Source organism: Cyrtonyx montezumae, unplaced genomic scaffold (genome assembly GCF_038088225.1).
Source record: "Cyrtonyx montezumae isolate F1298 unplaced genomic scaffold, pur_monq_1.0 scaffold_20, whole genome shotgun sequence".
Classification (NCBI taxonomy): Eukaryota; Metazoa; Chordata; class Aves; order Galliformes; family Odontophoridae; genus Cyrtonyx; species Cyrtonyx montezumae.
In genome coordinates this window covers 9863116-9888419 of record NW_027071937.1, presented here as the reverse complement: position 1 = coordinate 9888419, position 25304 = coordinate 9863116, and the positions used below count along the sequence as shown (strand labels likewise).

Here is a 25304-nt window from a genome sequence, read left to right as displayed (position 1 = left end):
GAGGTGATATACCTGTGTGATTGGAAGGGGTAGAGCCTGGCTTCACCTCTACCAAACATCATTTAAGGGCTGACCACCACCAGGGAAGGATCTCTCCTTGGAGATCCCTTCTTTGTGGAGTTCCCTGTGAGACTCTGTCATCTTAAAGGTGAGCTATCTTCTTTTGCTTATTATTTGTGTACTACCTATATAGACCTACTTAAATATACCATCATCTATACTATATCTTTTGACCATCCTTGGGAGTTATTCACCCCGCACTTGGCGAGCCAGGCAGGTTTAGTGATAATAATTTATACATACCAAACACGTCCTTCATTTGGAACATGTTTAAATGGGTCGGGGGGAGAATGTTACCCCCTAGAACAAAAAGTTCCTGGTTAAATTCCAGGGTTCATGGGGTCACTCTATTATGGGTTAGCGGCAATTATTGAGAAATTATTGAGAAAACCCCTGCAGGTTCCAGGGACTGCCCCTCCCTCCCCAGCTTATCTGACAGATTACTTTCTAGGACTAGACAAAGATATCCTCACTACAAAGGAGCGGTGGCTAGCTGCCTCAGCAGTAGCCTGGCCTCTAGTAATGGCCATACATAAAGTAGACACTCTAAATAAATGATAAGTTAGAAACTGAAAACCAATTATTAAGAGGCCACATAGAAAAACTTGAACAACAGTTGGGAACATTAACAACCAAAAAACAAGGCCTAAATGTCCCAATGAGACAAATATGAACCATATCAGTAGAGGACATCCAAAAATCAGAGAAAGCAGATTTAGATATCCCAGAAAATAAGATCTCTAAGGCAGATCTTGAAACTCCATCTATGATGGATCCATTTGAGATCCGAGCTATTGTAACCCAAAAAACAAAGAAGGTACAAGAGAGACCAGCAGGGGTGCCTCCTGACCTATGGCCCCCTGCTAAAACCTGCCTTCATGTGACAGCTCGTCCATATACGGCTAATGAGTTGATGGACCTAGTACAGTGGTTCCATCAAAAACCGAGAGAAAGCATACCATCATGGCTACTAAGGTTATGGGATGTAGGAGCCAAAAGTGTTCTAGTGAATGGGACAGAGATGTCAAAATTAGTGTCCATAACCATACACCCAGCCTTGAGGCAAAGGTTACACGCGGCTGTCATCATAATGATGAAACTCATTCTATTGTAGATTGGTTAATGTCAGCATGCTGCCTAACAAAACTGATATTCCCCTCAACATTGGTTTGTGGTCCTCTGTGGAGGACCTCCAGACATACATCCGGGAGTTAGGTATGAGGGAGGCTATGTACTCAGAAACATTTGAAAGCCCTGATACAGATAAATTTACAGCAGGCATGTGAGATCTAATATTACAGCAGGCCCTCTCCCACCTATACAGGACATTAGTTTCTATATTAAATCCCTTGGTGGCCTCAGGAGCCATCGTACAGCAGGCAGCCCAGTTGGTGGCAGATTTAGGAGAAACAGAGTGCATAAGAACCAAGCTCAATGTCTGCATAGTGGAAGAAGCTGAGGCCTTCCCTATTAAAACTAAAAAGCCTACCCCATGGATAACCCGATCAGGCCCTGTGTGGGTATCCCAAAAAAACATGTTTAATGACCTCATATGGGCTGGAGTTGTATTTGCCAAGATCGATGGGCAACCCAACCATATCTTGTTACAGCTCTGGAAACAGCTTAAGAATGACCAAAAATTTCAGAATGCTCCCAGAAAATCAGGAGTACGAGTAATACAAGAAACACCAATGACAACCTGGAATTTGGCCAATTTCATAGTGCCGAACAGAAGAAAGAAACATCCACAGGTGTTGTGGGCTACAGTGCCTGAGCCATCTGTGGCAAAAGATCTGGATCTAACCAACTTCATGGATTAATGGGAGACATTGGTCTCTGTAGGGCCTCCAGATGTGACCAGAGGCCCTATGTAGAACTAACAATATTTTGGTCCAAGACAAAGCTACTGAAAGTGATGGCTCTAGTAGATACTGGTGCAGAAACATCAATTATATATGGAGACCCCAAAAAATTAAGGGTAATAAAGTGATGATTGGTAGGTTTGGGGGACAGACTATTCCAGTCACCCAAACATGGTTGAAATTGGGGGTTGGGCGTCTCCCACCCCTGGAGTATGAAGTATCAATTGTCCCAATTCCAGAATACATCCTGGGTATAGACATTCTATGGGGCCTGGCTCTCCAGACGACTGTGGGAACATTCAGACTATGGCAGAGGTACATTAGCATCTGGGCTATGTGGACAATATTGAGGGTCCATGCAAAACATGAGCCCGTTTGTTTGCCGAAACCACGTCAGATTACTAATGTAAGACAATATAGACTCTGGGGGGGGGCAAGAAGAAATATCAAAGATGGTGCAGGAATTAGAGAAAGTAGGTATTATAAGACCTGCACACAGCCCATATAATTCCCCCATATGGCCAGTACGGAAGTCTGGAGAATTGGAGAATGACAGTGGATTATAGGGAACTAAATAAGGTCATGCTGCCCATCCATGCGGCCGTACCCAATATTGCTTCCTTAATGGACACGCTCAGTAGAGGGAAATCAAAATCTACCATTGTGTCCTGGATTTAGCGAATGCGTTTTTTAGTATACCTATTGCTGAAGAATCACAAGATCAATTTGCATTTACGTGGGGAGGCAGGCAGTGGACCTTTCAGGTCCTGCCAAAGGGGTACGTGCACTCACCAACATACTGTCATAATTTGGTGGCACATGACCTGGCTGATTGGAGAAAATCAAACAATGTGAACCTATACCACTATATTGATGACCTCCTGTTAACATCCGACTCACTGGAAGCAGTAGGGGAGGCAGCAGATTCATTACCTGCCTACCTAAGTGAAAGAGGATGGACTATCAATCCTCAAAAAGTGCCAGGTCCAGGTCTGTCCGTAAAATTTCTGGGGGTAGTCTGGTCAGGAAAGGCTAAAGTGTTACCTAATGCCATTGTAGATAAGGTTCAGGCATTTCCAGTCCCTACAACACCAAAGCAGCTGCAGAAATTCCTAGGTATATTGGGATATTGGCGTTCCTTTATACCTCATTTGGCGCAGCTGCTGAGACCTTTATATAGACTTACCAAAAAGGGCCAATTATGGGATTGGGGGAGAATGGATCAGGATGCTTTCCAACAGGCGAAACAGGCGGTTAAACAAGCCCAGGCACTGGGTATATTTGATCCTACCCTCCCAGCTGAGCTAGATGTTCACGTAACTCAAGATGGCTTTGGCTGGAGCCTGTGGCAATGTCAGAGTTCTGTTCAGACCCCCATTTGATTTTGGTCTCAGGTGTGGCATGGAGCAGAGGAAAGATATAGTATGATTGAAAAACAGTTATTGGCTGCCTATTCCGCATTACATATTGGGTAGAGCCAATAACCCAAATGGACGAAGTTATAGTTAAGACTAAGTTGCGAATTCAGGGGTGCGTAAGAGATCTGACCCACCTTCCTAAGACAGGGGTGGCCCAGGCGCAGACAGTGGCACGATGGGTCGCCTATCTCAGTCAGAGGAGTAGTCTGTCTTCCTCACCATTGAAAGAAGAGCTCCAGAAGATTCTTGGCCCAGTAACGTATTGTAGTGATGCACCGAAACAAACTTTGGTTGCTCCACCACGAAAGAGTCCCGTCCAGGAAGGAAAATATCCTATTCCTGAAGATGCCTGGTAGACAGATGGGTCCAGCAAGGGCAACCCAAGTAAGTGGAAAGCAGTAGCATACCATCCTGCCACAGACACAATATGGTTCAAAGAGGGGGATGGTCAAAGCAGCCAGTGGGCAGAGCTGCGGGCGGTGTGGATGGTTATCACCAAAGAACCTGGTGATGGTATCCTGAATATTTGCACAGATAGTTGGGCTGTGTATCGGGGGCTCACTCTTTGGATCGCACAGTGGGCCACCCAGGATTGGACTATCCACTCCCAACTGATGTGGGGCAAAGATATGTGGTTAGACATATGGAATGCAGTCAAACACAGAACTGTGTGTGTCTACCGTGTTTCTGGTCATCAACCCCTACAGTCACCAGGAAATGATGAAGCCGACACTCTGGCCCCAGTTAGATGGGTTGAGAACTCGCCATCTGAGAATATCGCTTACTGGCTACATCAAAAGCTGCGGCATGCTGGGCAGGAGACCATGTGGGCAGCCACTAAAGCGTGGGGACTGCCCGTACAACTATTGGACATCGCTCAAGCATGCCGAGACTGTGACGCTTGCTCTAAGATAAGACCGAGGTCGTTGCCTGAAACTACAGCCCATCTTGCTAGAGGACAGAATCCTCTACAGAGGTGGCAGGTTGATTATATTGGGCCCCTCCCTCGGTCTGAGGGGGCGAGATATGCCCTAACCTGTGTCGACACCGCGAGTGGGCTAATGCAGGCCTATCCAGTACCAAAAGCCAACCAGGCATACACTATCAAGGCACTCACAAGGCTGATGGCTGCCTATGGGACACCGCAAGTTATTGAGAGCGACCAAGGAAGTCATTTCTTGGCCTCCCCACTTTGGATCCTAAATGGGGAGTGGCCTCCCCATTTAGGATCCAAATTATGGGCACTGAAAATGAGGTGAGACCTCAGATTGGCCGTGGGAACAATCTTCTGCTCCCTGTCCCTGAGGGCCTAAAAACAGGTACCAATAAAATAAAATGGCCCTGGAAGGTGCAGGTAGGACCACGATGGTGCGGCCTACTTGCACCCTGGGGGAGATTATTGGAGGTGGGGGGTTTGGTAGCCCCTCCAGTAATTGGTACAAGGCCTACTGAAATCATGATCAACACTCCAGCCTTTATTGCTAAGGGGACCCCTATCATGTCTCTGTGGCAGATCAGGACACCCCCTTTGGTGTCTGATATAGTTGTGCAGCTACAGACATCGGGTCAAAGGGTTTGGTACAGGTGGCCAGGGCATGCTCCCTGTACAAGCTGAAGTGTTGACCCAAGACAGGAATACGGTTTGTATCTTATCCTGGAGGGCGGATCTTCCCCTCTTGGTACCTTTAAAACACTTATATTACTCCTGTAAGTCTATGAGTGGCCAGAAGGAACCAAATAATGCTGAAGCGTTCCAGAGTTGCTATAAGATCATATGCAGCATCTGGTGATGGTCTAACTGGGACTGATGGAGCATAAGATGGACCTGCACTGTGTGATCGCATTCTTCCAGTAGACACCACTGAGCACTGGCCCAAAGAAGCTTTCAATTGATATGCCAATCATCACTCATCTCATATTACACCGATATGCATTGCGACAGGCAATTACGTAAGCATTGTAATGTACTGGGTCTCTGTATCAAGGGGGGGCTCACCCTATAGTTACTTGATCAGTGGTTCATGTTGTGAAGGAGTAGAGTGTATGGGAACTGTTGAATCACGGCCTGAACCGCTGATTGGTCACCTGAGGTGAGCACAGAGTCAGCCATGGGGGCACAGCTGAAGGTGATATACCTGTGTGAGTGAAAGGGGTGGAGCCTGGCTCCACCTCTCCCAAACCCCATTTAAGGGCTGACCACCACCAGGGAAGGATCTCTTCTTGGAGATCCCTCCCGAGTGGAGTCCACAGCGAGTCTTTATCATCCTAAAGGGGAGCCACCTTCTTTGGCTTACTATTTGTGTACCATCTATATAGACCTATTGAAATATACCATCTTCCATACTATTTTTGAGTATCACCCTTGGGGATTTTTTACCCTACAGGTGTGCTAGCTTCCCCACTCCCTGAGACTATTTAAAGCTTGTTATCAGGTACAAACTGCTTATTATCAGGTGTGAACGTTAAGGGTGGGTGTTCAAACTGCGCAGCTAATGTGCCAGCTCGGAGCCCGCCCTCAAGCTGACAGCTCCCCAGCACAAGCTCTGTGCCATTGCTAGCTTCAAAAATAGCCTTAAAAGAGCTTTTTTGTCAGCTTTTTCCTCTCCAGATCCCTTGTCCAGTGTAGCCTTGCCTGCTTGAAGCATGTCTCAGCAGCAAATTCTGCCCAAGAGCTCAAGATAAGGTTCACATATAGGTCTCCGATGCTATTTGCACACCTCACCTCAGTCTTTTTGGTGCACTAAGGATTCCTACTCCAAGAGCTTACAGTTTACAAAGAACAGAGACACAGCTCGACTGCCACACAGCCATCACACCTACTGAAAACCAGACATTTTGGTCCTAAGTAGAACATGTCCTTCCCAGTGATGCCCAGCAACCAGCTGAACTGTAGACATGTATCTGTGGGAGGATGAGAGGTGCACCTCTCCCACCTCCAATCTTGACGGAGAGCCATGGAGAGAAATTATAGATGCAGATAGCTGTAGTTCTCGAACAGAGAACAGCACCAGTCCTGAGAGGAGATATTGGCTGGTTGGCTCACATCTCAGTGAGGCACACCTTCCCCACTGCCCCCCAAAACCTTGCTGGATGCTGGTGTTCTCTATGCATGTATCAGGGGGTCCCACCACCATCACTATACAACGTGCCCATAGGAGGGTTTTAAGGCTTTGAAGCATAAGGCAACAATAAGGCTCTGTGTCCCAAAGCCCCCCAGCTGTGCTCCAAAGGGACCCTGGCCCTTCCAGAGGTTCCCCAAGGACAGAGGAGACATGGAAGGGGAAGGCCTCAAGCCCAGGGAGCACAGGGAAGTGAGAGAGGGCTGCATTTTGGTAGGGGATTTGGAAAGCATTCTCAAACAGAATCCAGGTCCCTGACCTGCCCTCCAGGATCGCTTACTTTTAACAACCAACCAAACAAACGCTGTTTGCTGTTTGAATTAGATCTGTTAAAAATCTCAGATAAGACTTGGGTTAAGTCTCCTCTCCATTTTTAAGCACTTTTTCAATCTCAGAATTTAGAGACTGAGACTATGATTAAATAAATACCAGTATATCCCTTAGTTCTTTCTTTCTCCACCTTCTTTCTTCACTTCTGACCCTCCCTTTACAGTCTATATGACACTTTGTCAGGCTTCACAGAGGGCCTACAGCTCAGCTCAAAAGTGGATTGTCCCTCCTGGGCTCCAGGCTCTCTGCAATGTCTTCCAACTCATCCAGGATTTCAGAGAAATATGGCCTCTTAAACGCTTCCACCTGGAATGAGAAGGGAGAACTGAAGAGGACATCCCAGACAGGTGGGTGCAGTGCAGCAGCTCTCCCAGGTCCCCAGTGACCAGACAATGGCACTCACCCACTGCCAAAACTGCCTAGCCTGTGCACTTGCCTGAAGAGCTTTCTAGCAACACACATTGAAAGCCGGCCTGACAACTCCTAATTTCAATGGGATGTGAGAACTGCCCAAAGGCAGCTTGAGCAAGGTGGGAGCAGGGGAAAGGCTGCAGTGGGGACAGGAAGAGGTCTCTCCTCCACCAGTCTTCCCAGCGCCATTGGGGCATTCCCAAAGCTGGGGTTCATTCATTTCCCTTTTGAAGGACAGGGAGGTTCAGATCTCCATGCACTCCTTACAAAAGAAAGCACCCCTCCCACTGCAGGAGGTCACACCAATTTCTCCACCAGTGCAAGGGCTGCCCAGCAACATGGTATGAGCACCCTTTAGCACAGGCCAGCCTACTGCACTGCCCTGAGGCTGCCCAGCCCTGGCGGAGCCAGACCAGACCCCACCCCAACCTGGGCACAGAGCAGCCCCAGCAATACTTTGGCATTAGGGGACATCTTCAGAGGTACAGATCACAGCTAGTTGCTGCATCACTCATGCTCTGATTCAGGGTGAGTTACTTGTGAGGAACAGGCAGGACTCACCCGACAGCAACAGGCAGCAAGGTCCAGCACCCGCTGGGGGCATCCACTGACCATTCTGCAGAAGGCAGTGACATCCAGGCCATAGTCCTGAGGGAAGGGGAGAGAGTAAGGCAGCAGCTGGTCTGGCAGAAGGGATGGGGCCTCCCCAGGAAAAAGGGGAAGACAGGCCCCACTTCTGCTCAATTTGCGTCCCACCTACCCTTCATTTATGGAGATGGGCCTTGTCTGGGCTTTATACTCCTCTTAGCTGGAATGCTATCCTCTCACCTCCCAGCTACTGGGATTAAAGGGTGAGGGGAAGTATCTAGATGATCTTTTAGGTCCCCCCTCCCATAGCCACTCTATGTTTCTACATTCATGGATTAAAGCTTTTACGGTCTCATTCATAGCTGTCTTCCTGATGGCTTCGGAAATGTACCAGGGAAACATAAGCTCTGCCAGGAAGGCAAAAGTTGTAACTAATAGAATGGTGAGATGCAGCAATACCCTTCTGCTTGCTCTGTGCTCTCCTGCAGAGCAACATGCCCTCCTGGAAGAGCTCAGGAACCAGCAGCACAAAGCAGAACCAGCACACGGAGGACCCAGCACCAGGCTGCAGACCATCCAGGCTTCCAACAGCTGCTGAGAACCACAGGATTCACCAGCTGTTCCCATAGCTACAGCTCAGTCCCTCAAGGAGTCCCTGATAGGTCATTCTTCCTCATCCTGCAAATGCAGAGGCAGTGTTTTTTCCTCTTCGGCCTCACAGCAGCGTGGAGGAATCTCTGAGCACCAAGGGGCCTTTGCTCTGCATGGAAAGCAGCAACCTGATCTTTTCTCACTGGATTTTTCACTCTTGTGGAAAACGCTTCCCTTTCTCACTTTGCAGGAGGAAAATGTTGTAAATATTGAAACAAAAATGTCACATTTCTAGAGAAGCCAACAGTTTCCACATAACCTGTGTATTTAGCCTCAATGAATCTGAAAATATACAAGGGCTGCTCTGAAAGTAATGCCTCTTGTTTTATGATACTGACCCACAATGACAAAAACAGATGTTGGTGGTATGGCAGCAGAGGCAGAACCTTCGCACCAATATCTTGTGGTGTGTTGTTGCCATGTGACAGATAGCAGCAGAGGGGCAGTCTGACAGAACAGTGCATGACATGGGAGTGTGTATGGAGCAAATATGTGGAACTGAATTCCTCCATGTAGCCAATGATTACCATTCACTTACACTTGTGAACACTGATGAAGACAAAAGAGAGGATGTAAGCACAGCGAGGAGTGGGTGGTACATTTCAGCAGTGGTAGTGACAGCAACAGTGGTCACCTCAGCTGGTGTGGGTTTGTACAGCACAATATGCACCTCTTGTTCATCACTGGAAAAAAAATCAGAGCTAATCATGGGGGCTATGTTCAAAAATAGCATTTTATAGCTGAGAATTTGCTCTATCAAACAGTGCTACTGTGCTCACTGTATCTGTTTAAATTTCCATGGAAACAAAGAGGAGGCATTACTTTCAGATCAACCTACATACTTCTGTGATGAGTGTTGTGTTTGATCTGTCAATTCAGCTGAAATGCAATGCCAAATGGAGCATTTGGAATTAAGAATTCTAAACAAAAGAGTCGCTTCTCATTTTGTTGGTGGAACCAAAATTTTGATAAACAGGTGATTCCATTTGCGTACCAAACATTTTGTCATCAGATATTCTCACAATTAAAACTCTGGAGGGATACCTGAGCACATACACAAATGTGTGTACAAGTCTGCATGGCCCAGAGAAAAGCTGCAGTTCAGAATCATGGAGAAAATACTGCTAAATTTGGCCACGGGAATTATTACCTGAGTTCTGGGAAGTACTTCAGGATCTGCAGGGATCCTGCCAAGGATTTCACAGAGTACAATGCCAAAGGAAAACACATCCACCTGCAAGAAAAGTAGGAGAGATGGGCTTAGGCATACATAGAAGGCTAACTACAGGAAAGAGGAGCACCAACAGAAGTAGGTTCCTCCATTAGGAGATGCCTGCCATCTTGTGCAGGAGCTCTAATGATGAGGAGCTGAAAGCAATGCCATACCTTCCGGTCATAGGGCTCTCCCCGCAGCATCTCAGGAGCCATCCAGAAAGCAGAGCCCACCAGGGACAGCTTCCTCTCCGCATACTTCACAGGCAGCTCCACCACTTCTCTGGCCAGCCCAAAGTCTGCCACCAGTGCCTCACGGCCATGTGACGTCACTCGAATGAGACAGTTCTGAAAGATGATCATGGGGACACAGTGTGGGATGCAGCAAGGAAGGGGCCAGCTGCTAACAGAGCCCTTGCTGTCCTGACAGGCTGAAACTTGAGCATTCAGTGCATTCTGAGGCTGGGCTGATCACATCCAAAGCTAGAAGTAGTGAGGAGCTTTTTCTCAGCCCACCTCCATCAGTTCATTGCCCACCCTGCACCTTCACAGTGCAGCCTTCCAGGCACCAAGGTGCCCTCAGCATTGCACCATCCTGACATCTGCACTGAGATTCCCATGGACACTCAATACGGATATGGTGATCCACATCTTTTCATCCGAAGGAGACCTAGAAATGTGCACATCAGCTTTGTTCAGTCAGTCCAAGGCAGGCAAATCTTAGCCACCGCCCTACTCACTCTCCAGAGCTGTACATCCCTACTAATGCTTTCTGAAGGAATTTCTACAAAACTATCTTGAGATTTCTCAAAAACCCCACTGACTTTAACCCATTAAAATCCTTGGGTCTTACACCTTGGCACCTGCTACCAGGGAGCCAGAAGAAAATACAAAGAACAACTCTGATTGGAGGGGATCTTACTGCCCCAGCCCCATGCCTGTTGTGGGCTGGCTGCCCCCAGCTTGGGCTGCCCACAATCTATCCTATCCTGCCTTGGGCACCTCCAGTGATGGACACCCGCAGCTCTGGGCAGCAGCGCCAGGATCTCACTGCCTTCTGGGTAAAGGATTTCCCCCACATCTAACGTAAATCTTGCCTTTTTAAGTTAAAGCCACTTCCCCTTGTGCTATCACTATCTGCCTCTGTAAAAAGTCCTGCTCTGATTCCCACTAACAACCAGCCACCAGGTAATGGCTCACATCTCTTCAGCCACCCTCCCAGCATTTTTCCCAAGTTTCCCCAGAGAAGCACAAACTTTTTCCAGGGCTGCAACTTCACAGTGAGACTGTCACAGTACAGCCCAGCAGCACTCTCTACTTTCCACAAGCAGGTTCTGAGCTCATCAGTCATCATGAAAAGGGAAACTACACCTCAGATGGCTTCAGAGCTCACACACCAGGACAGCCATGGTCAGAGTGAACTGGGTTCCTGCCTTGTCTTTCCAGAAGACTGTGTCTTCATGGCTAGGAACAGAGTTAAGCAAACAGCCTGAGGTCTTAAATGCAGGTTTGCTTCTTGCACTGATGTCTTTCATAACGGTATTGCTTGAATGGCTTCCACACTGACAAACTCCACCAATAACTCAAGTTTCCCTTACCAAGTTCACAGAGCTCTAACAAAACTGGTGTGTAAGAGATATACCACCGACTGCCTAACAATGACTGTGAGCATCTGAGGGTTCCACATCTGTGCATCATCAAGGACAGAGACACCAGACTGATGGTTAACCCCTTGGCTCATGCTCCCTGTGCAGCTTTTTCTGAAAGGAAATAAAAAAATCACAGCCCACATTCCCACTGAAACATCAGTGTCAGAGGAAAGGCCTCACCACAGCCTGTGCCTACAGACAAACCTGGCAGCAGCAAAGCCACAGTACTGTTCTTGTCCCCATCAAGCAGCAGCAGATCAGAGCAAAGGAGTGAAAAAAGAAGCGGGGGAAAGAAAACGTACATCTGACAGAGCCTTCTCTTGCAAACGTAGGCAGAGAAAACCAAGTTTGCATTGCACGCATTTGCATTTAGTGCCCTTTCTTACAGCAATGACATTGGGAGGAACATATTTTTCTCTCTGTCTGGGCCTCCTCCTTGGGAAGCAATGAATACAGTGTGTAAAGCAAACAAAGGCGATGACAGAGCCTTTATTTGAGATACAGGCGCTATAGAACTAGACACCAGAAAAAGGGGAATGAACTCACCCCTCCCAGCAGCTGCCTCTCATTCAAACACTGGCATGACAGAATGAAGAGAGCAAGAGGGGACTGGGGGCAGCGCGCACATGCTCTGAGCATATCTGTGCTCCCAGAAGCACAGCTGGAAGTACCACTGAGAAGGAGAGTGAGAGGATGGGTGGACCTGGGCTCCTCCGCTCCACTCCCTCAGGTGCTCATTTACTGATTCAGGCTGTGGCCAGGCAATCTCATTGCACAGTACCATGGCAGGTTTTACCAAGAAATCTTCCTTGCCTGCAAGGGGATTAGAATGGAGCAGAGGACCCACAAACTGAGGTCTCTGGGTTACTGCCCTACATGGCCTCTGCAAGATCCCCTAACAGCTCCCTTCCAGCTCTGTACCTTGGAGTTGAGATCTCGGTGGTAGATGTTCTTGGAGTGCAGGTAGATCATGCCCCTGGTGATGTCAGAAGCTAAGTCCACTTTCTCCTTCCATGACAAAGTGACATCTTTGCTGGCCAGGAGCTCCTCCAGGCAACCCCCATTCACATACTGTGAAAAGACGAAAGGTCATACCTGTGCAGCTGGAAGCAGGGTCTCCTGGAGCCCTGACAAAACAAGGCCTCCCTGGTGCCAGCCCAGGCTTTCCCATTCAGTCACACCACTGTGTCAGCCACCTCAAAGGCACTGTCAAGCTGCATCTGTCCTAAACCTGCTCCTCAAACCCTGCTCCTCTCCTTCCGCATGCTGTCCTGGTCCTCCAGCAGTACTAGGCCACTATGAAACCCTTTATGGCCACTCAGTCTGAACCTCACAGCCCTGCAGAGCCCATGCCTGGCTCCAGCCAGGAAAGGCTGTGAGGTAGAGTGAACCAGAAGTCTCCCCGAGGCAATCTGCTCACCTAAAGTCACTCACACCTCCTTGTCTGCCCAAAGCACACTTACAGGCAACAAAATTTACCTCCAAAATGGGGTACAGCTTGTCATCCTTTACGCATATCCCAAGGTACCTAAGCAGAAGGATGCACCAAAACAAAGAAAACAAGCCATCAAGGTTCCATTCCATCCCTCCCCACAGAACTGCCACAGAGACACTGAGGCAGCTCCAGCACCTACCTGTGCAAACAGCCATGACCAGAGGCCTTGCCTACCTGACAATATTGGGGTGGGAGAGCTTCTGCAGCAGGCTGATCTCACGCACTATCACCTCCTGGTCCACATTGTTCTTGTAGATCTTCACCACCATCACTTTACAAGCAGCAGCTTGGGTCACCTGGAGCCAGGGGTGGAGCAGGACATGTGTCAGCCTCCAGCTGTCTGACAGCCCCCCCCAGACAGTAGCACCCCTTCCCAGCCAAAGCCCTGGCTCATGTTTCCCCACCGACCAGAGCTTTGGACAGCCACAAGCACAAGGGCAAGGTGCCACCCTTCCCACACCAGTTCCACTTCGCAATGCCTGATATGGTGACTGGGGACAGCCAGCTCCCTCCTGCCCCAGCATACCAGGACACTCAGCCAAAATTTGAGCCACTTTGGCTGGAGCAGTTTCTCAGCACACGCTGAGTTACTGAAGAGCTGATCTTCTCCCCTCCCCTTACTTCAATGCCCCATCTGTCCATCTCCCCCCTCTCCCTCCTGCCTGGATCTCATCACTGCTGCTCACACCATTAATCCTCACTGCCGCCTGAGCCCACATTTCACTTTCTCTCATTTAGAGTTCTGGTAGGTTTTTTTGTTTGTTTTGACAGTGAAATAGCTCAAACACAGCCTAAGATGGCTTCAGAGCAGCAGTCTGAGTCCCATATCATCACCCACTGCTCTTTTTACAGCTGCTTTGTGGCTAAGGTTACCAGCGGAGGTGAGAACACAGAGCTGCACGTTAAGACCTTGCTAAGCTGAAAGGAGAGAAAGGTTCATTACCACCAGGACCACAAAACAAATCATCTTGGAAGTAATGTGAGCTGCTGCTTCCTTCCTGATGGAACACAGCCTGGCAGCAGTCTGCACAGGCTGAAAAGAAAGCAGGGCTCTGACAGCATCCCCTGACAGGACACTGTAACCACACTAAGTTGCTGCTCAGGTATCACCAATTATTAGCTGTAACCACACAGTTGTAAATACAGAAGATCCTATGGAACACAGCCAAAGTTCAGCCTTTGAGGTCTCACACAATGTGTGCCTTCAGTGGGGTGCAAAGCTGTTTTTCCTTTTTCCAAACTGGAGGCCTCAGCCCAGACCCCACCCTTCAGGTGATGCCCACCTCCTGCAGAGGCCTCTTCCAAGTGCATGGCCCCAGCATTTGCCTCTGGCCAACCCAGAGCATCTCTCAGCCTGCCCCAAATGGCAGCCTGCTCTGCATCAGACAGTGCATCGTTCCCCGAGCAGAAGGCTGCCCCAGACCTCTGGGCCTGAGTGAAACTGCACAAGTGAGTCCATGCACAGCCAACCTGAACACAGGGACCCTGAGCATGGGCCGAACTGGAGAACAAGGATGACACAAGCAGCAGGCGGCCCCTCCGTGCCAGCACCACAGGGCCAGGAGCTGGGGTCTATGCTGGGGGAATGCTTTGGAAGACAGCAGCTGTGGGCAGAAGGGGCATCTGTCCCAGCAGTGTTTCCCAACAGGAATGCTGCTGCTCAGAGTGGAGACCAAACAACCCCAGAGGAATGCCAGTAACCAGAGCATCCAGCAGTGGTGACAATCGAGTCCCTGGCAAATGTCAAGTCCCAGCAAAGGCCTTGCCTTGTTCCAACTCCTCCACTGTCTTCTATGTGAGCCACATTCCATTCCAACTTTACTTTTTGACATTTCCTTTTCATCTTCTACTGCAGAAAGTCATTGCATCTTCACTCAAAAACCCACGTCTCCAGCTGCAGCTGGCCAAGGTAAAGGCACCAGTACAGCCAGACCCAGCTTGTGTCCTCTGGGTCTGCACCAGAGCCCAGCAATTAACCACAGTGCCAGCAGCCACATTTCAGAGGAGGAAGATGTGGGCAGACCTGGTGGCACTGCACAGCAGCACAACATCTGCTCTCTGAGATGCTGCCTCAGTTGCTAAGTCTTCCCTTCCTTTTGCTGCTCACAGAGAGAGCAGTGGTGACTGAGAGTTGCAGGGAAGGAGCTCCAGGTCCCATCCCCTCCCCCAGAATGAGCAGTGGTGTGATTCTACAACACTCCTGGGCTGAAGAGCAGCACTGGAGGGGGAGGAGAGTGAAGTGAGTGGTGCACTGGTTCTGTTCCTCCTGAGAGAGGGTTAAAAACACCATCTGAATAAAGGATTTCCACCTCACATCTCACCTCAATTGCCCCCTTCCAGCTTAAAGCCATTCCCCTTGTCCTATCACCCTCAGACCGTGTACAGTCACTCTCCCCCATTTCTGAGTTCTCCCAGATCAAGTGCCTCACTGTTCAGGTCAGCCACAGCGCTCTCACCTTGTACACCTTAGAGAAGAAGCCGCTCCCGACCAGCTCGGCACTGAAGCTTTCCCAGAACTCCAGCTTTCGGACAGCCGTGCGCAGCCTCTGCCAGCGGTCCATGTGGTAGCAGGTGTCCGATGATTCGCCACATTGCTGCACGGCCTCAGAGGGCTCCGGTGCCAGCAGCCTGGCCTCGCACATCACAGGGCAGCAGCTGAAACACAGTGCATTCTGCAGGGAGCTGACAGCAGCACGTGTGCTCCAACCCAACTCCTGCACTGGAAAACAGAAGCCGCAAGCACAGAGGGAGAGCAGACATGCTGTGCCATGCTACATCCCTGAGCACACATTACCCCCTGGGCACTATCTCTCTGTTAGGACACTGGGCTCAGGTCTGCTTAATATAGGTTGCATTCAGATACCTTTAGACAAGAATTTAAAGATGTTGCATCAACATACATCCACTTATACCTTCTGCAGGTCTAGGACAGGTAGGATGCATTGCCTTCACTTCCTGACAGTGCATCCCAAAAAAAACGCTGCCTGACCCAACCCCTGGGCTACAAACCACCACGTCAGAACTAGGCTCTCCACATGGGTCACTAGGCATTGGCTAACACTACATTCATTACCCCAGACTTCCATACCGGCCTTCTCCTGAGTGTGCCAGTGCAAAATGTGCCATCATAAAAGGGTCCTGGCTCAGCAGGTGCCCTCTGTCCATTACAAGCTCTGTAATAAGGGGGAAATGTCCCAGCAACTTCCTTCCTCTCTGTGTATCCCAAATCTTTCCTTGTTCTGATGTCTGAGCAAGTGCCACTTCTGGGTACCTCGCAACATATATTGGTACTTGAGAGTGCTGTCTGGGCATTTTCCCCTTTCAGCACCATAACCAGAAAAGACAACAGTCAGCAGAAGGGCGACTCCCCAAAGCTTCCAGCTGAATCCAAGGAAGCTCTGCCCTCCCTAAGCTCCTGTCCCAGGTCTCACACCATAACACTTCCACCTATCTCCCCACCCCTCCGCAGCCAAGCAGCTGAGATGCAAGGAGAGAGCTGCCATGGGAGCACAGGGGCAGGAACTCAACCTCCCTGCCTGCAGAGTGCCCACACAGGCACTCATAGCTCCCCTCCAGCCAAGTAGGCTGCCCCAGCCACAGGGACAGCTTCCTTCTCATAACCCCCTCTGTTCACTGCTTTTCCCACATACCATATCCTCCTGCCATGACCCAGTTCATCAATTGCCCCTTTGTCCACAGAAGAATCCCCACAATGCCCTCAGCACGCCGGGATGCCTCGAGCATTATGCCAGCAAGTGGGAGCCAATCCTTTCTTTTCTTCCCAGAAACACGTCTGTCCCCAGATGAGGGCTGACATGTAGTAGGCTGTGGAAGAAAACGGCCTTCCAAAATGCCAAGATTTATGTCGTGGCTTCTTTGGAGCCAGAGGAAAGGGAGGCATGGAACACTGAGGTCTTTCTTGGGAACCCTCCTGGCTACAGGCAGCAGAGCTGGCCTCTTCCCTGCAGGGTTTAGAGCACCCAAAGCTGCGCACTTGGCTGAGTGGGCACTACAAGGGCACAGCTGCTCATATTTCGAAAAGCAAACCTGAGGCACAGCCCTCCTCTGGGATTTCTCCATCTGCAGGTGCTGGGAAACCCAAGCATCTCCAAAAGATCCAGGCTGTCCTGTAAGGGTGCAAAGCCCAGGCTGCAAATCCCATTTCAGGCATGTGGTTAGGGAGGAGCTCCATGCATAGATGGCCTGCAGAGGAGGCAACAGGGTGCTCCCCTCCTCCACATGGAATCACAGAACAGCTCAGGTTGGAAGGGACCTTAAAGACCCTCCAGATCCAACTCCCTGCCATTGACTGTGTGTCCCCCACCATCAGGCTGCTCAGAGCCACATCTGTGGCCTTGGGCACCTCCAAGGACCACCAATCCACAACTGAGACACATCTACACACACTAAACCAAGTCCCACTTTAAATGGTTTCCACAAAACCAATAAAGACAGGTCCAAATACACAGAGATTTTGGGGCAGCTGAGATGCAGTCTGGCTTCCAGCAAGGTTAAGGATTCAGGCACTATTTCAGTGTTATTTCATGGAGAATTCAGCTATTTCACACCACATTTTGGCAGAGATTTACACAACCACCTGCAGAGGTTCCTGCATGGATGCCTCCCAGCAGCACTTTCCACACACACAAAGTGCCAGATTGCTGCCTGTCCAATGGGAAACCTGTGGGGGGTTTGAAAGAAGAGAAACATGACAAAAAACAAAGGAAAATACTCCCCAAAATAGCAGCAAAGGCTTTGATTGACGAGGTGCAAAGATCCCTTTGAAACAGAGTGGTACAGAAGGAAGAAAAAAGCTGTAGTGGTTCAGCAGTCACAAGCCCAATCCCACATGACTCCCACTAAAAGCACTGAACAGGACCACCACCAGACTCCCTGAAAATTCTCCGTCTGGAGGATGTTTAGGGGGTACAAACAGGGCTCTGCACTCCAGGAGACAAGTGGGGCGTGACTTAGTTTTACAGGTGGAAAGCCATCAGCAAAGAGCTTGGTGACAGAAGTGCCCAAAACACTGCTTCAGAGAGAACCTGAGCCCTGTGCTCCAACTACATCTGTCCTCAGAGACGGGGCAACAAGACAAGCAAAGCAGGCAGCCAAAAGGGACCCACCTCCCACCAAATGCTGGATCTCCTCTACCAGCAGTTGACAGAAGGGCCACACAGGGACAACACCGGGCCAGTGCTGGCTGCACCAGGCCCAGGAGCAGATGGAATGGACAGCAGAACACTATGGAAAATGCTGACCACGACAAACCATTAAAGATTTCAAGGTCTTCGAAACCTGCAGGTGGGCAGATACTGTTTACCACTGTGCTCTTCCAGGAGGTCATTTGCTCATTACTCATTTGTTCCTCACAGCACTGCACCATCCCCAGTGCCTGACAAAGAGCTCTCTGCTGACATTAACTCAAAGCCCTATTTGCATCAAGATGGGAAGGAAGGACAGCCTTGTGTGACATGTCACTATCCTGTTTCTATAAGAAAGCCACACAGTAGCACCCTGCAGCTGAGATAGATGTGGAAGGCCATGGGCACAGCACAGGGTGCTGGCGCCTGCAGGGCCACTCTGAACCCAGGAATGTTTGCACCAGGGCAAGAGCATCTGAAAGACCTCGTCTCTGACTCCAAATGGCCTTTCAGGCCCACATCAACTTAGAAATTATGACTTCCCATTATCTTTGGGAATACAGAGTGCAACACGCTACATCCTCTAGCAATAGAAAGAGAAGAAATGTCCTCAAGTTGTGTTGAGGGGGGTTCAGGGTGGATATTAGGAAACATTTCTTCTCCAAAAGAGTGGTCGGGCACTGTCACAGGCTGCCAGAGAGTGGTGCCAGTCACTGTCCCTGCAGGTGTTCCAGAACTGTGGAGACATGGCTCTTGCAGACACAGTCAGTGGGCAAGACTGGCAGGGGTGGGTTGAACTGGGTGATCTTAGAAATCTGTTCCAACCTTAATGATTCTATGCTTTTAATTTCAAGAGCCTACAGCAAAGAGCAAACCATTGGATCTGGTCAAAATCAAAGGAAATCAAGTAGCCCCACTTGATCCACAAGAACCCCACATATGTCCCACTGCCACCACCATCACACCTTCCCACGCTTCCCTGTTCAGCTCTGCAAAACCTAAAGCAAAAACAACATACTACCCATTCTGTTAAGATTATTTACTCTGTTTAAGGAGAAAGGAAGGCCAAAGGTCTATATAGAGAAGGCAGAAAAGCTGCCTCTGCCTACACAGAGCCCAGCAGCAGCAGGCACACAGCACAGCAAGTGACTGAATGTTAAAAACTAATTCTGCACTGCTGAAGGAATTGGACTCACGTTTCCTAACCCTGCCTCCAGCACAGGATGCATGTGCTACCCTGAAGTGGTGCCTCCAGAGGAAGAGATAAGCCTGATCCACAGTGAGAGGAAGGGCAAATCCCCCCCTGGGGTGAGGCATGCCGAAAAGCATATATACCCAGCCTTTGCCATTCGGTTGCCTTTAATTAGGGTCCTTAAATGTCCCAAACTTGTTCCCCTGAGCACATTTTCCACTCTCCAGACCAAGTAAGACCACGGTAAAAATCTAGAAGATAAAACATTACTTTTCCAAGCAGCGGCATTAAAGAAGGCAGGTACCCCTTGTAGGGAAATCAATCACTCTTGACTCCAACTGAACCAATTCTTCCATTTATAAACAAGTAGTACTTGTGCTACAATGCACCAACACATTTCTCAAGACAAGCATGCTGCTTTCCCAGGCTCTGCATGCAACAGCAGAGGCAGCAAACGCCAGAACACCAAACAATTGCAGCGGACCATGGAAACTCAGCGAGAGAAACAGACCTATACCTGAGATGACCATTTCTGAAACAATGCAGTGAAGTAGGCTGGGTCCTCAGGCAATCCCAGCTCCTCATAGATGTGAGCTCCACCCTTTCTAGTCCAGGACTGCAAAGACCTTGCTATTGCAAGAGAGGAAAACTGATGGTAAATCGTCCCAAGCAGACTCACAGCATGCAGGCTCTTTCTAAACTCACCCACCTGTCACACTAGACTGAGACCTGCAGTGACACCTCTCACTCGGTGCCCAGAGGTCTCCCTCCATCTGTCACTTGTGGCCCCCTCAGCCACCATCGGTCAGGGCAGGAGCCAAAGAACCACTGCCCCAAAAGCGCTGCCAAACCCAAACCCCACGGCCTTCCTCTGTACTAGTTTTTTCCCCCACGGCCTTACAAACTGCCCACAGCCTGCCTTTACATTAAAACCCCGTACAGCATCAGAGACGTTGCTCTGCACGGAGGGGCTGCAGCCGGGAAATCGCAACTCCGCTCAGCCCAGCCCAGCCCTGCCCCGCCAGAGCCGCGCACGAAGCAGGCGCTCGAGCATCAGCTCTGCCTTCTTCCGAGGCCAACAGCCAACAAGGCTTCACTAATAAGCGGCCGCTTGCAGCCGGGGGACGGCCAGCACTTACCCGCTCGCCCCGCAGCTCCTCCGCACTCGCTTCCACGGGCCGAGCAGCCCGCGGCACTGCCCCGCCCCGCCCCGCCCCGCCCCGCCCCGCCCCGCCCGCAGCCGGCGGCGGCTCCTCCCTCCGTGCCCCCCCGGCGGTGACGGAGTTTCCCCCGCGCTACGGTTGGGCTGCGGGTCACCCCGGGACCGGGAGCGCGCGGCGGGCTCCGCGCCACGGCAGCCCAAACCCTGACACGCTGCACTCGTAACGCGTCTGTCTCACGAGAGCGACGCGGTCGGACCCCACCGGAACGGGGAGGCAGACCCTCACACCGGTACGTCCCAGCACTTGCACGAAGCCAGAACCCACGGAACCCCAATCTGAGGTGACCACTTTCTCTTCCCATGTCTGGCAGCAGCTCACGTCCCCTCACCGGCTCTGCCTCCTGTCCCAGACCCGTTCCAGCCCTCCTCCTTATCTAATGGGCACCACAAACCCCATGGCCAGAGCACCCAGCATCCTTAACAAGGAGCAACACAAGTCCCCTCCCTGCAGGATGCTGTGCAGCCATCCAGGGTTCACACAGCCATGTGATTCTGCAGAACACACTACCAAAACCTGCTGCTGAGCGAAAAACAGCATTTAGATGTAATCAGTAATTAACACCCTTGAAGGCTTCAGAAAATGTGGCGTGAAGAGGGTTTATAGACCATTTACCACTAACTTACAAGTACGGTTGCTAAGACACAGCTGTAAGTAATATCTCCAGCAGCATGTCTGCTGCAGCACCAAGTGCACAGCAGCTGGCTCTGCCATCACAGAAGAGAGTCATGGCAGCAGCAAAAGCAGGCCTGCCCAGTGCAACCACACTCAGCCAACCCAGGCTACAGCTTCAGACTACAAACTACTCCTTCTAACCGGGGACTGTTTGGGGTACACCTTCCTTGCAGCCAGCAGCAGAAATGCAAGGGATGCAAAGAATAACAAGAAGGGATTCTGTAGGTAAAAAATTAAAGTAAATGTATGTAAAAAATAAGTAAAAAAAATAAAAAAATAAAAATAAGAGAGCATACCCCCTCTGATAAAGGAGAAAGGGGAAATGGTTCAGGCGGAGGCTAGTGATGAGCAGTTACCCTGGGGGGTCCATCTTGGGACCAGTGCTATGGAACATCTTGATCGATGACACACACTGGGATAAAGTGCACCCTCAGCAGTGAGCAGATGACAGCAAGTTGAGAGGTACAGCTGGCATGACAGAAGGAAGTGATGCCATCCAAAGACCTGGACAGGCATGAAAGGTGGGTCCATGTAAACCTAATGAGGTTCAACAAGGCCAAGTACAAGGTGCTGCACCTGAGTCAGGGCAATCCCAGTTATGAGTACAGACTGAGAGAAGAACTCCTTGAGAGCAGCCCTGTGGAGAAGGACTTGGGGGTCCTGGTGGGCAAAGAGCTGCACACAAGCAGCAGTGTGCACTGACAGCCTGGAAGGCCACCAGCACCCTGGGCTGCACCAACTGGGGGCTGGCAGCGGGTGGATTGTCCCCCTCTGGAGTACTGTACCTAGGCCTTGGGCCACCAGCATAGGAAAGATGTGGGGCTGTTGGAGTGGGTCCAGAGGAGGGCCACCATGAAGATGATGAAAGAGCTGTGGCACCTTTCTTCCGAAGAAAGGCTGAGGGAGCTGATTCTGTAAGGTCTCTTCCAACCTGAGCCATTCTGTGATCCTATAATCTTTGGTAGTACATCCCATGCACATCCCCTCTCATTGCAGTACAGGCTCCAGGTACAGTGGCCTGCCTTGCTGCCCAGTCATCACCATGCTCTCACCATACCACCTCCCGTTTGCTCCTTCCAGACCATCCATCAAGAGCAAATTACTCAGTGCTGGGGCAAAAGGAAAACTTCACCTCTTTTCTAACCCTTTTTCTTCCCTGAGCATACAAACATCCTTTCACAAGCTGCATATTATTTTTATACAGCAGCTCATGGCCAGCAGCTTCATTGTCCTGCATCAGGTTCACCCATGAGCATGCACCATTTTCCCTGCCCTGTGCAAAAGGCAGCACTGAGAGCAGCCATGACAGCAGCTGTCAACTCATACAGCTTGCAGGGAAGCTGTGAATTATCCAGTGACTGTTGGCAGGTTTCAGAGCAGAGAGGATGTGCTCATGTCCAATACAGCTGAACAACCAGCCAGATGGCTCTGTGGCTCCTGTGTCTGCCTTTTTAGGGCAGATGAGCACTGCACAGGCAAACCTACTGGAAATGACACTTTCATGAGTACTAAGTGCCAGCATCAAGCCTCACAGCACCGACAGCCAAAAACAACCTGCCCTGCTCTGCAGAAAGCCATAAGACCCAAATGAAGTGCCACTTACGTTTTTTCACTAGCAAGAATCTCTTTCCCTTGTCCAGGTGCTTTCCTCTTCTAGCACAGCCTTAAATAATGTATGGTCTCTCTGAGCCTCCTTGGTATGCCCACAGCTCCTCATGCCCACCACCCTTGGGCACTGCTGTCAGGAGCAGGGGTTCCAGCATGTTTTCAGCAGAAGTCAGGCAGCAATTCTGCTTCAATCCAGCTCCCACTGTCAATCGCTTTAGGATTACCAGGAAACCTGAGAGGTTTCCAAGGCTGCTCTATTCTGTGTGCACACTGCCACTGATGTGATTAAACAGAGGTCAAAGGGTATCCCTGGAGGAGCTGAGAAGCCAGTTAAGCCTCAGCTGGTCCTTGAGCTGACAGCCACTAAGTGGCTGTGGGGACTTTCACACCAGCTGACAGCCCCCAGAAAACTGCAAGGTGAGTGCTGCCTGTCATCAGCACTGAAGATCTCTGCAGGTCATGTTGAAAGACCATTTGGCAGAACCACATGTGACAGCAGGGATAAGATTTGGTCCCAGTTGCCTTAAAAGGAGCCTCCAGTAAAATGCCCTAATGGAAAAGGTCCAAAAAATCCCCCTGCTGAGGACAGACATGAGAGCCCTGGGGTCCAGGTGTGCCCCAAGTGCATGGAACAGCCTCTGTGACCAGGGTAAGGGACCCCTGAGAGTCCCAGCCAGGCCTGTACACCAGGGCAACAGGTGTTTGACTTGAGATGTCTAAGCACATGCAATTTTGAACCCAAACTCAAGGGAAGGCCATGCGCTCCAGAGCACAGCCCTGCATTGCTCCATGGGTTGATATTGTGCAAGATATTTGTTCCCTTTATGTTCCTTGGGAGATACCTTCTAGAAATTAAACTCGTGCAGTCAGTCACACTGCCTCTGCCCAAGTGAACTGCCATGGACAACTTTGCAGCTCATTTGCTTCTTCTGCCTGACCTCCCAAAGCATTTTATCAGAAGGTCAATGCTGTAACATCACTTTGCACAATCCATACATTTCACTCTGGACAGGAATTAACATTAGCACTTTGGTATCCAGCTGGCACAAACTGTGCACTTCCTTCTGTACCCTGGGCTCACCTGAGCATCGCACAGCTCCCAGTTTGCTGCACTTTTTGGGGACCCACTTCCCTGTACTTACAGCATTGCAGTGCTGAAATCTGGCTCAAAGCTGCAACTAGCACAGCCCCAAGCGTGTCTTCTCAGAGCTTAAAGACAAAAGACCACTAACCAGACCAAGAACCGATTAGACTGGTTGCAAGAAAAATGACATAAAAGGTCCTGCAGAATCAGGAAAGGTGCATTAGCAAAGCCCTTGCTCTCTTCCAGAGCATTAGAACCAACTGCCTGCATCTGGCTTTGCTGTAACTACAGCGCCAGCTGCAGTACATGGGACAATGTTTAACATCTCAATTTCTGAATCCATGACCTCCTCAAACGTTTTTTCTACTTACACCACAAGCTGAAGCATAGGGGCTTTTAGGACTGCATTTTTTGCACCATATGATGCTCCAGGATGTCAGCAAGGGAAAAAACACAGTGCCTAAATGCACCACCTCCTCACTTCAAGCAAGACTGTTTCAAGATAGCTGTGATGCTCTCCCCTGCTGCCACCAGTAAGTAGTCACAAACTCACAGACAACATGAGGTCAGCCTGGTCCAAGCCCTCTGCTTAACCTAGCAGCTTGCCCAGGACTTTGTCCAGACAGGCTTTGAATATGTTCAAGGATGTAAGATGGTCCACAATCTCTCTTGGCAACCTGTGCCAGTGCTCAGGCACCCAAACATCACAGAAGTGCTTTCTGATGTTCACATGGAACCCCCTGCATTCCAGTCTGTGCCCGCTGCTTCTTGACTTGCCACTGTGCACCAGTGATTAGCCCAGCTGCATCCTGTGTGCACCCCACTGCCCTGGTTTGGGCTGGGATAGAGTTAATTTCCTTCATAGAAGTTCACATGACATTGTGTTTTGGATTTTTCATGAAAACAGAGGTGATAACACAATGTTGTAGGTGTTGCAGAGCAGTGCTTACCCAGAACCAAGGACTTCCCTGCATCTTGTGCTGCCCTGCCTGTGAGGAGCTGGGAGTGTGCAAGGAGCTGGGAGTGGACACAGCAGATGCAGGCTGATTGAAGGACAGTCCACACCACCTGACATTATACTCAGCAATAAAACTGGAGGTGGAGGGGAAGAAGGAGAAAGGGGAGGACATTTGAAGTGATGGCATTTGTCTTCCCAAGAAACCATTATGTATGATAAGCCCTGCGTTCCTGGAAGTGGTTGAACATCTGCAGGCAGATGGGAAGAAGCAAATGGTTTTGCCTTTGCTTGCATGTGCTTTAGCTTATATGTTCTTTAGTAAACTGTCTTTATCTCAAACCGTGGTTTCTCACACTCATACATTTAATTCTCTCTACCCTGCAACACCTGGGGAGTGAGTGGCCATGTGGTGCTGAGCTGCCTGCTGAGTTAAACCACACCACTTCCATCAGTCCTGTGGATAAGATCCCCCTGAGCCACCTCTTCCCCAGGATGAGCAGCTACTGGAGCACAGGGAAGGGAAGTGAGGCAGAGCCAACAGGAAACACTGCAGCCTGACAACTCAGGGAGGCTGAACTGACTTCCTCCAAATAGAGGACCCAAATTTATGTAATTACTAAATTACTTA

General features: G+C 50.0%; 1 protein-coding gene across 1 annotated transcript; it reads right to left on the bottom strand.

The window, feature by feature from the left end:
- Positions 1-6731: 6731 nt before the first annotated feature.
- Positions 6732-16484, bottom strand: LOC136049136 (dual specificity testis-specific protein kinase 2-like). The gene is made up of 9 exons (XM_065737180.1): positions 16446-16484; positions 15252-15450; positions 12970-13091; positions 12780-12828; positions 12222-12371; positions 9826-9999; positions 9590-9673; positions 7762-7848; positions 6732-7095 (listed from the first exon to the last, which is right to left on the bottom strand). Exons 2-9 carry the CDS (start codon positions 15435-15437, stop codon positions 6994-6996), a joined length of 954 nt encoding a protein of 317 aa, XP_065593252.1. The 5' UTR covers positions 15438-15450; positions 16446-16484; the 3' UTR covers positions 6732-6993.
- Between the last annotated feature and the right edge of the window lie 8820 nt (positions 16485-25304).

Coding starts and splice junctions, on each gene's coding strand:
- LOC136049136 (XM_065737180.1), bottom strand. CDS start 15,437: ATGTGCGAGGCCAGGCTGCTGGCACCGGAGCCCTCTGAGGCCGTGCAG. Junction 13,092..15,251: donor TCTTCTCTAAGGTGTACAAG/GTGAGAGCGCTG, acceptor CCCTGGCTCCAG/GTGACCCAAGCTGCTGCTTG. Junction 10,000..12,221: donor ACCGAGATCTCAACTCCAAG/GTACAGAGCTGG, acceptor ATCATCTTTCAG/AACTGTCTCATTCGAGTGAC.